Consider the following 12085-nt stretch of genomic DNA (forward strand, 5'->3'; position numbering starts at 1 on the left):
CTTCTGGAAAATGTTTGTGTTTGAACAATGTTTTATATGTTCCAGGGATTCGTAAGAATCTCGTGTCTGAAATTGTATTAAATAATTCTGGTTACAAACAAGTGTTAGAAAGTGACAAGTATATCTTGTCAAGACATGGTTCTTTTATGGAATTTAGATATATATGTAATGGGATGATTAGGCTTAATATTAATTATCCTTCTAGTGGTAATTCTATTTTCATGGCTTCTAGTAGTACTAGCAATAATTTTCATAAATCGAAACAAACATCCTTCTAGTGGTAATTCTATTTTCATGTTACTTTGTACGATTCAACCTTCTGTTTAATCGAAACAAACAACCCATTCGGTAAAAACAATAAAATCTTTCTCTCAAGTTCATCAATGGATGTAGCCAATCACTTTAATCGTATGAACCACATCAACTAATTATGTTCTTATTTATTATTATTATTATTATTATCATTATTATTATTATTATTATTATTATTACTCTTTGAATGAAATCATTTATTGTTTGTTAAAGTGCTTGAACACTAAAAACTCCTGTTTTTTATTTTTTATTTTGCAATAAACTTTACTGGAATGTGGTCCTCTTGTACCCAATAAAATGAATATTATCAAAGAAGACAAGAATATTGAACAAACTAAATTAACTAGATAGCCAACAGAGTTTCTGAAGTTCCTGACTTAAGTTAAAGTTGTTTACATAAATACTTGAATTATACACCTACTGCTGAAAGATTCTTAAAAAAGTCACATGCTATTGCTAGAATCATTTTTTTTTAAAAAAAAAGAATAATAAAGTATCACCTTAATAAAAAGAAAAAGGAAAAAGACGTAACTGGCTTATAAAAGAATCTCGCACACTTTTCTAACTTATGCAAAAGAATAGACTTGTTTCCCTATATAAGTTGATCCTTTGATTCACTGCCAAGCAAAACAAAACCCACTCATTCCTGCTTCCAAACTTGTTCTACCCGTCACTGTGCATCAAGATCCCAAATCCATAACCCACAGAAATTGTGCCACAATATATATAGCCACCTTAATACTACAAGATAATAGGACATCCATGAAAAAAATGGACAAATATCACGTCTCTATAAGCACTTTCAAGTTGTCAAAGGAGGTGGAATATCGAACACTGGTAAAGATTAATCGCTAAATATAGCTTCTTCGATTTTGTCTTCATTTTTTCTGGTTTTGACCTTTTGTATGTTTGTATTATCTTCTATGTGGATTACTCTAAATAAACTGATCAAACTTAGGGGTGTAAACGAACCAAACAACACGAACAAGGTCTTGTTCATGTTCGTTTGTTTAAATTAGCCGAACAATAAACGAACAAGAACGGATAAACGAATAAGATTTTCTTGTTCATGTTCGTTCGTTTAACAAATTACTTTGTTCATGTTCGTTCATTTATGTTTGTAAACATGCTAAAGAAACAAAAACGAACAAACATAAACGAACAAAGATTAAAAAATAAAAAAAATAAAAAATAAAAAAATAAAAAAAAAACACAATTGAACATATATGAACATAAACGAACATATAATATAGCAATATAATAAAAAATAATTGAATATAGATGAATATAAATAAACTTAAACGAACGAACATAAACGAACATCATAAACGAACGTTCACGAACATAAATGAACGAACGAGACCATTGTTCATGTTCGTTCATTTAACTAAATGAATGATAATTTTTGTTCATGTTCGTTCATTTATTAAATAAAAGAACTTCCTGCCGAACGTTCAGTTGGTTTACAGCCCTAATCAAACTATATAAATATTTGAGGTTTCAATTTATCTAACTTTACTAACTAATTGAAATACTATTACATACAAGTTTTTATGATGTCTTTTTTGTAACACTTATACTTGTAATAAGGTGTTGTTATTTTCATTTGGTGTTGTAATCAAAATTTGCATGGTCAAACTTCCAATTTTTTAAAATAGTTAGATGTAGCAACATGCTTAAATCTATTTTCGTTCTATTTTTTTAAACAACAAATTATTTTCTTCTCCTCCGCAATCTCCCTAAATAAACGTAATCAATTGTCTTTCTTTCTTCGAAAATTCCACACAAATATCTCTATGTCAACACTGAGATCAGGCTAGGGATTGTAAATTTGAGCAACTGCAAAGATCCAACATATGTGAAGCAGTATTCATTCTGTTTTTCCTTTATCTGAAATATGTTAAAACAGACACGAAAATCAGTTTCGAAGCTCATATATTCTGTTTTAAAATTTGGTGAAGTAATTTTAATAGACCAAAGCGATCTTGCCATCCATATTATTGTTTGGTTTATGTTTTGAAAGAAGTTAAAAAAGGTAAAATTTATTCAAACCATGATCCTAATGAAAAGCTAAAAGCATTTGACATTAACATCAAAGTTTTAAAAAGGCTATAGGGATCCTATACGTAGAGCCATTCAAAAAATCCTATATATATAGATTATAGAAGTAAGGTAACATTCTCAACCTCGAGTATCTTAACTTTAATATAACATCTCAAGAACAACGCTAGGGTTTGGAATCATCACCTATTTAATTTTATATGTTGATATACGCCTTTCATATCATTTAAACAAGTTATTTTAGGTAAAAATTTATAACAAAACGTCAATCTTCTTCAAATTATCAGATCTTGGAACATTCTTCTTGTAACATTCACTGTAGCTGCTGATTAATTAAAGTGTACTGCAGTTCTTTTGAATCCGTTGTATCTCATAATGATTTTATATTCGGGTATATATATAGGTTTAATCAGAAGTCCAACTAAGTCCACTTCATTTGGAACGTGATCAACTTACCTCTAAAGGTATGAACTTTCATGAGTTTCAGTTTACCAAGAATGACAACATTACTTTTATGCATGGTGTGTGGCTTTTTGTATATCTGTGGAATTGTTTTTTCATTAATCCTGATAAAACCACTGTCATATATGTGTTAGCTTATATTTTCGGATTGTTTCAAACATAGGTTTGTATATGTATTTTTGGCATACTTAGTGGTAGTTTATGTATCTCTCCTTCTATTAGGTTTAGTTTAATTCCCTAGTTCCTAATTATTGCGATTAAGAATTTAGTTGAATGGAAAATACGGCCATGGCTCATTTCCATCGTCTTCTTCACTTGATAACTTAATTAATCATAGATATTGCTTACATGGTATCAGAAATCTATTAAGGTATACGTACTCGAAGCATCAATCACACTATATCATTGATTTCTATCTAGTTTCGGGTCATTGAACCATCCAAATGATTCTTCAATATATGGCACCAATCAGGGCACACACTATTGATTTCTGCTGCTCTCCGGTCCTCTCAAGCACACAAATACTTATATGATTTTCTGAACAATATTGTGATTTTATACAATTGGATATGATTATTATATATTTCAGAATTATACTTACAGTGCACTACATTAGTCTACACTCATTTGCACATCAATTCTCTCCCCAATTCACCATCCCCTTTACTATTACATCTTCTTCCACAACATTCCTAGATATCGTGCTCAAACTTAATCACCTACCCTGTTGGAGATCATACAAGACATAAACAATAATTGATAGTTGCATGAAATAGATGAAAAAGAAGAAGGTTACAGGGACAATCCAACTAGAGGAAAGAGATGCTTTTATGTGCAAGCCCTTTGACTCTTGTATTGCAAGAACCATGTACTGAAATTTCCTTGTAAACCTTCGAAGAATCTTTGCTACAACCCTCTTGTCTTCAAGAGTTTCACCATTCAATCTCATTTAATTGAGTAAAACTATAACTTTGTTGTAGTAATCCGCAATTCACAACTAAGAGTTTGAAATATCACCACTTTGACTCTATCTTCTCCTAGATAAGTTTTGTATAACATATCCTAGGCCTCTTTGGATGTTTGGAAATTTGAGATTCTCTCAAGAATGTGGTCATCCATGCCTGATAGATGATAAATAATGTTTTTCTGTCCTTCCTCTTCATTTCTTTATCTTCACGAATTTGCTGTAAACTTGTATCATCAGTTTGTTCTGGTTTATCAAATCCATTCTCGATGATGTCCAAAGATCCCGAGACTTGAAAACTATCCTCATCTGAATGCCCCAAATATGACAATTCTTTCCTCTAATTTTTGGAAGTTGGGTTTGATATATATCGTTTTGAGAAGCCATAGAAAAGATTTATTTTTTTCAATTTCTCCTTAAGATTCTTCCGTGTTGTTCTCACTCAATCTTCAATCTTGAACCAAAATGGCTCAGATACCACTTTCTTAGAATCAAATCAAATAAAACGCAGAATTTGTAGGAAAGATTTAATGGACTTATGAACAAGATAGGTTTGTGTACAAAAAATTAAAGATTTCTTATTGTATCCATTTGTATTGTACTTGTACAAGTACCAATCTCTTCATAAGTTCATTAAATATCTCCTGCAAATTAAGTGTTTTATTTGATTTTTTTTTCCAGCATTCCAACAACCATGTGTTTAATTTCAATCATCGATCCACTACGTTTTGTGTTCAAATACATAAACTTTATGGTTGTATTCCTGATATTGTTGTTATCACTGTTTGTTGAATATGCTCCAAACCATATGCATGCATGGGATTGTTGGAGGATATATTAGGGTGATGTTGGAAAAACGAATTCCATGTGGATCGTCTCTGTTTAATTTCCGAACTGATATTCTCACCCTATGTCCGAGTTACAAGAAATCCAGTCTAAGGTAATCCAAAAGGAAACTTGTGTATCTAGGCACACAAACACAAGCCAAATCACTATAGAATTATGAGTTCGTTCAAGAAGAAGAAGAATAGCTAAGAAGGGTTCTACCTACGGTTCAAAAGAGGAGCCATATATAGGCATTATAGATTAGGGTTTTATCTTCTAAATTAGTTAAAGAAATCTCGAAACTAATGGCACAATCAATGTTTTCCAAAACTGACAAAATTTTGTTAATCCTACCAAAATCACCCATTAGAATTCGGATTTTCCATAATATAATTAATAATTCAAATTTCCAAAGACTTTTTGGAGCATTGCCCTAAACACCGCAGTGGGTCTGCACCATTAAACTCCATATTTCATTTGTACCGACTTATAATTCGATCTTATATATGCATGCATTCCGCATTCTGCAAAAGATATAATATAAAGTTCAAACGATAAACCCTTTAGCTCACATGTCAGTTCCAATTATACAAAATTCCATGTGACACAAAAATCACAAACAATCATCCCCCATTTTAGTGTAACGCATGAATAAACATAAAATTATCTAAACAAACCAAACAAGTACATCAATGAAAATGTCGACACGATTGAATTCACATTTTAGTATCAAACAATTCAAATACTAGAGAATCAATGTGTTCTAAGAAGTGAACCCTTCAACCTAACCGAATACCTTCAAGTAAAATACTTACTGGTTTAGTGAAATAGAACTTGGCACTATTATAAAGTTGTGTGTCTTAACCCTCTCATGATTTTATCAAGGCCAACCCCCCAACCTCTTAAAATGCGGCTACACTTCACAATCACATAGGTAATTCATTTACTTCCTTTATCTGTATACACATTTTATCAAAATGAATTATTAATAAGTTAAACTTCACCGTGGTCAACTGTAGAACCGAACATATAACTGCAATTTATGCTTTATGTGTTCCAATCTATAAGTGTGAGCTTTCCATGTTGACTTCAACTCCTAATGTCATATTAGAAGGGAATTTGGTGTCTCGCCATTATAGAATTTAATGAACATTAATCCCATCTTAGTAATAGACTTATGTACTAAGTTTCTTGTCAAACCTTTAGTCAAGTTATCTGCCAAATTTTGTAGCGATTTTACAAACTCAACCGAAACCATGCCATTGATAATTAGTGAAATAGGAAACTTGAGCAATAGGAATTCTAGTGATAGACAATAATTTCAAACTTGAATCCATAGGAGTGCTTAAAGGAGAGCAATCATTAATGTTGAATCGGTTGAGAATTTTATCGATATAATGACTTTTAGTCATTACTAAGCCCTTTTTAACCCTATTAATTCTTCTACCAAGAATTACACCCGCTTCTCCGAAGTCTTACATGGAGATTTTAGATGAAAACAATTGATTTTGTTTCATCTAGTTGATCTTGGTCAGTATCAAAAATCAACATGACATCTACATACAAACAAATGATCACACCTGCATGAACAACATCATTAAATCTTCTATAAAAAAAATTGTGACATTGGTTTAACATGAAATCATATGAGAAAATCACCTCATCAAACATTTTATGCCATTGTTTGGGTGTTTGTTTCAACCCATACAAATGTTTTTCCAATTTACATACCATATGCTCTTTACCCGGCATAACAAAGCCTTCTGGTTGTTTCATGTAAACTTCTTCAGCAAGTTGACCATTTAAAAAGGTTTTTTAACATCCATTTTATGGACAATAACATTGTGGACACTTTCCAATGCAATCAAAAATCTAGTGGTATAAATACGCGCAACCGGAGCATAAATATCAAAATAGTAACACTAGGTTTTAACCTAAAACCTTGAATGACCAACAAGGCTTTGTACTTACGATAGTTCCAGTTACATTCATTTTCTTTTTGAGTATCCATTTGCAACCAAGTAGTTTAGAACTTGGAGGAAAATCATACAAACACTCAAGTGTTGTTCTCAATATTTGATGACATTTTTTATTTAATTGCTTACTTCCAAAAAAACATCTTGAGGCTTCATTCCCTCTTGATAAGTCTTACAATCATTTTCAATACTATAACAATAAGAGTATTGAATACCAAGTTCATCCATTGAACCTTCCCCCAAGTATAGTTGGAAGTCAGAACATAAATCTTCTACAATTCGACCCCTTTTGTTACTACGAAGCTCTCGTGTTTCTGGTAAAACAAAACCATCTTGACTTTCTGGATTTTGCATTTATTAGCACCAAAAGTCAGATCCTTGGGCCTTTTAATTGATGCAAGACGCATTTCATCAAAATTTCCATCTCGTGACTCGATAACGGTGTTGACTGGTACTGAATCATTAGGTTATATTAGGTAAAACATATATGCCTTGGAATATTCAGCATAGCCAATGAATATGCAACTTATTCCATGCTCTCCAAAAGTTTTTCTTTTGGGCTCGGTGATTTTTACAACTATCCGACATCCCAAAACTGAAAAGAGCTCAAATCGGCTTTTCTTTCAACCAAAGTTTATATGAGACTGTTTTGTTCATTTTATTTCGAACCTTGTTCAAAAAATAGTAGGTTGTTAACCCGGCCTCTCCCCATAATCCATTACTTAACCTCAAGTAAGAAAGCATGAAGTTTACGATTTCTTTTAAAACTTGCTTTTTGCATTCGACAATTCCATTTTTTGGGGCAAGTATGGTGTTATGGTTTCATGAATGATATTCACTGGTTGGAAGTATATATGATCCATATATTCACCTCCTTGATCATTCTAATATATTAACTGGATTGTCCAATCGCAATTCCATGTCGATTTTGTATATTTTAAAATTTTTGAATGCTTCATTTGTAGCATTAAGCAAATACACATAGCAATACTGAGTGCATCCATCAATGAATGTGGACATCTACTTTTTCTTTCATAAAGATGGAGTTGACTGGAAATCACACAAATCGTTGTGTACAAGTTCCAAAGTAGTTGATTTTCTAGTAACATATTGAATAGGTTGTTTTGTAACTTTTGTTAGCATGCATCTTTTATATTTTTTTTTTCAGATTCATGTAAAAGGGTGGAATATGACCATCTTTTGAAATTTCATGCATCCTTCTAAAATTGATATGACTCAATGTGGCATGCCAAAGTATAGATTCATCAATTTTAGAAGAAGATGATGACGAAACAAAAGCAGAATTTCAAATAGGTGACAATTTATTAATAACATTCAACAAAACATCCTATTATTCAAATATCCAAAACCAATAAACAATCTACCTCCAAATATAAATATACCAACGTTTTATAAACATCATAATTCAAACATGTACCACTACAACATCTTTTTTGAATCTCAGGAACAAACAAAACATCAAAAAGTCTAACAGTCTTTCCATAAGTAAATTCAAGATTAATGACACCGATACCACAAATAGATTTGAAAGAATCGTCTCCTATATATAACACATATATATCTTTAAGCGATGTTAAAGTTTCAAACAACCGTTCATGCTTGCATACATGAGTTGTTGGACCATAGTCGATCCACAAAGAAACATCATCATCATGTGCATAGCGTGATTAAGAATAAACGAAACTTGATAAATGTAATGCTATTCAGGATTATCAAAGTTAGTTAAAAACTGACCTCCTTTAAATTGGTCCTTAGACATGTTTCCACTTCTATTGGTTCCACTATTTCCAGCACCATTGTTCCAATATTCACCTGACAAACACGCTTGTAATGACCTTCTTCGACATACCTCCAACAAACCAGTTCCTTTTCTTGTATTGGAATTATTTGGGACATTTTCTTGCTTGTGTTTGTCATGTCCTTTGTTGTTCCTTTTCGTGGTTTGTTTTCGACCACATGAAAGGAGGACTGCCTAGATTGAACTTTGCCTTTTTTTTCACTCGCTTGTGCATGAACGGATTCTTCAGTATGCAAATGACTACCAAGTTGAACCATAGAAAGATCCTCCTTTTGATGTTTCAGATTATTTTTGAAGTCTTTCCATAATGGTGGATGTTTATCAATTACACATGACACATAAACGGTTTTATCCATATTCATGTTGTGTAGTTTGAATTGACCCAAAATGTGAAAGAGTTCGTTATATTGTTCAATGATAGATCTTGAATCAACCATTTTATAGTCATTAAAATCGTTAAGCAGAAAGTACTTGCTAGAAGCATCCTCAGCCATGTATTTTGATTCTACAGTGTCCCATAACGCCTTTGCACTTTTAGCCTCGCTATGGACATGGAATAAGGAATCATCCATACCATTCAGTATTTGAACTCTGTAGATGTAGTCATCGTTGTCCCACTTGCTCCTTCCCCTAGTTTCTTCCAAAGTCTCATTCTCCACCATTCCTGGTCTTGGAATACTCAATACATACGCAACCTTCAGTGTGGTCATCATGAACAAGATTTTTTTTTCTTCCAGCGCCTGAAATCATTGACTTAAAACATTTCAAGTTTCATTAACTTGGTGTTCAACTTATGAATTGATTCTGCCATCTCAAACTTACAAGAATATTATTTCGATTGTTGAAGGATATATTAAGGTGACGATGGAAAAACGGATTCCGTGGGGATCGTGTATATTCACTTTCCGAACTAATATTTCCACCCTATCCCTGGGTTATAGAAAATACAGTATAGGATAATCCAAAAGGACACTTGTGTAGGTAGGAAAATAAACACAACCCAAATCGCCAGAGAAATCTGAGTTCATTCAAGAAAAAGAATAGCTAACAAGCGTTCTACCTAATTCTCAAAATAGGAATCATATATATGCATGGCATATTAGGATTTTATCTTCTAAATTAGTCAGGAAAATCTCAAAATTAATTGCATAGTCAATGGTTTCCAAAAATGATAAAAATTTTCAATCCTACAATAATCGCCTACTAGAATTTGACTTTTTCCGAGTGTAACTAATTCAAATTTCCGAAGGCCATTGGGGTACTCCCACAAACCCCACGGGGGGCGCTATGCCTCAACATCATGAGACATGGAAATATGCCAATCTCAATGTTCAAGATTATGTTTCATGATAGAGACTTTTGTCTACAACAAACTACATTACTAATCCATTATCAATTCAGTCACAATTTCCAAAAATGGTAACTTTGCGAAAAAGACCTCAAGCATGACAAAAATGTAGAAGAAATCAACAAATCTTGAAGTCTTCATTGATCTTCCAATCTAGGATCTAGAATATGAGACATTACATCCAAACAACATCAGCCAAGAGGCAATTTTACGTCCCTAAGTATCCAAAACTCCAAGGCAAATTTCCCATCTTTGAGCTTAAAAACACACCCCAAAAATCTTCAATAAGTCCAAACCCTTCATAAAAACAAACCATTTTGGAAAATATAATCTGAATCACTTCATAAACAATTTCCTTAAAAGGTTACATCGCTCTTTAATCATAAATGATCATTTGCCAAATATGAATATTCAAAATCTTTTGATTTCGAATACCCATATCATAATCTCTCCCTTTTTTATAATAAAAATATGATTGTGAAACTCCAAATGGGAATGCAAAAGTTCTTAATGTGGATTTGGCAATAAAATCCACCCTAATACCCAACACTTCTATCTGTCTGACTCTTTGCCTCAGAGCTTCATGAAAGTGGAGTTCCTAAGACTCCCAAAAATACGCTAGAAAATCGGACCTTGAGAGTGATCTAACATCCCATGGAGGATGACAAATGTAAAATTAAGAATCAATTCATAGTTCATAAGACCCGCTCTAACATTTAAGCACAATTTGTATATATAATGGAGTGGTACAAAAATATAGAAGCATATGTTTTCTTACTACAATACTCTCTCTCTCTCCCTCTCTCTCTCTCTCTCTCTCTCTCTCTCTTTAAAGCTACACTACTCATTAATATAATGGGAGCTCTCTGAAACATATATAATGAATACTATACAAGTATTTAAAGGCTAGCTCCACCCATAACCTATAAAAAATAATGGAAAGCCTAAGACACCATCCAATGAAGAGCTTTGCACCCTAATATTCCCCCCCCCCCTCCCCCCCCCCCCCCCCCAAACCTTGGAATGGATTACCCATCTTCAGTTTCCAAAAATTGCAACATTGCAAAAAAGACCTCAAGCGTGACAAAAATGTAGAAGTAATAAACAAATTTTTAAGTCTTTAATGATCTTTTAATATCTTCGTGGTAGCGGGCCATGCTTATTTTCTTTTGCTATTGAATCTACTATTGAAGGAGTAAGTTGTGGCCTTAGCATTCTTTTGCCCAGGAGTGGGTGCTGACACCTTTGTATCGCTACAATAGATGAGGTTATTTCATTTATTCATAAACTTGTATGCAGTCAATGAAGTGCATCGCTCGATTTTACTGCCTAAGATGTCCCTCTTGGTACCTGCTTGAGTTAGCATAAGTGGCTCGTAAGACCAAGGAGTCTAGTTTGCATGGCTTTCGGGTTATGTTTACTAGAATAACAACCCGTAGTCTCTTTCTTCCTTTTGACTGACTAATATCTTTGAATCAGGGCTTTCGCTATCCCCACAGTCCTTTAGTCTCGTCGGTCTATCTCATATTCGCAGAAGAAGGAACTTGATTATTGCCATGTCGGAAGTGTAATTCCTTCTCCCTTGCTAATTACCAAGAACTTTTTTGCCACTAATGGCGAAGAATAATTTCACCATAAAAAAATTTCATGGTATTAAAGCCAACAAACAAGAGAATTAGGGTGCTAAAATAGAAAGATAAATTTTGTAAAGCAAAGAAAAGAGAAGGCTTAAAATCAAATCCATCTTAATATGAAACTTTGATGACACGTCCACGTGTATTTGTTGTCTCCTTGTTGGGTATTACCTTTCCTGGAGCCTATTCTCACTCACACATCAAGCCCTACTCATATTCTAAAGGCGCAACTTCAATTCAAGCGCAATCCCCCTTCTATTGCATAAGCTAAAAACAAGGATATAAGTCCCTCGCCCTACCACCGATAGACTTCATATGAGAAAATGGTTTCATTCCCTCTGGCCGGAGGGCTTTCGCTTTATATAGAAGCCCCTCAGCATCCGTACAATAAAAAAAATGAAAATTGAATTCAATGATTGAGATAGCGACAAGTTAAAGCTGAGAGGACGCACCCATTCCTGAAATCCACATTAAACGAGCCTTTCAAACTAGTATTTTTTGTCAACTTCAAAAAGAACCCCACTTTAGAGTGGGAGACCCTAAGGCACTCTCTTTTTCAGGATCGATCAGTATGATTATCTCTCCTCTCCTGGCGGCTTTTTGTCATGTCCATAGCTAGTTACATTGGTTGCAATGTCTTTACATTTAGCGCCCCCCCTGCTTCCCACTGATCTAGAATGTGAT

General features: G+C 33.3%; 2 protein-coding genes across 2 annotated transcripts in view; one reads left to right on the forward strand and one right to left on the reverse strand.

The window, feature by feature from the left end:
• The first annotated feature begins 955 nt into the window (after positions 1 to 955).
• Positions 956 to 12085, forward strand: part of LOC145040510 (disease resistance protein At4g27190-like) — a 28789-nt gene continuing 17659 nt past the window's right edge. Inside the window, exons 1-2 of the mRNA XM_078988427.1 lie at positions 956 to 1149; positions 2777 to 2837. The gene's annotated coding sequence lies outside the window, so the exon portion shown is untranslated. The remainder of the gene's footprint in view (positions 1150 to 2776; positions 2838 to 12085) is intronic.
• Positions 8344 to 9129, reverse strand: LOC145009074 (uncharacterized). Its single transcript, XM_078967737.1, has one exon. It carries the CDS (start codon positions 9127 to 9129, stop codon positions 8344 to 8346), a length of 786 nt encoding a protein of 261 aa, XP_078823863.1.

The sequence above is a fragment of the Lactuca saligna genome, chromosome 1 (assembly GCF_052625555.1).
Source record: "Lactuca saligna cultivar CGN05327 chromosome 1, ASM5262555v1, whole genome shotgun sequence".
In the NCBI taxonomy this organism is placed as follows: domain Eukaryota; kingdom Viridiplantae; phylum Streptophyta; class Magnoliopsida; order Asterales; family Asteraceae; genus Lactuca; species Lactuca saligna.

Excerpts from the sequence above, each read along its gene's own strand:
- LOC145009074 (XM_078967737.1), bottom strand. The coding sequence starts at position 9,129 with ATGACCACACTGAAGGTTGCGTATGTATTGAGTATTCCAAGACCAGGA.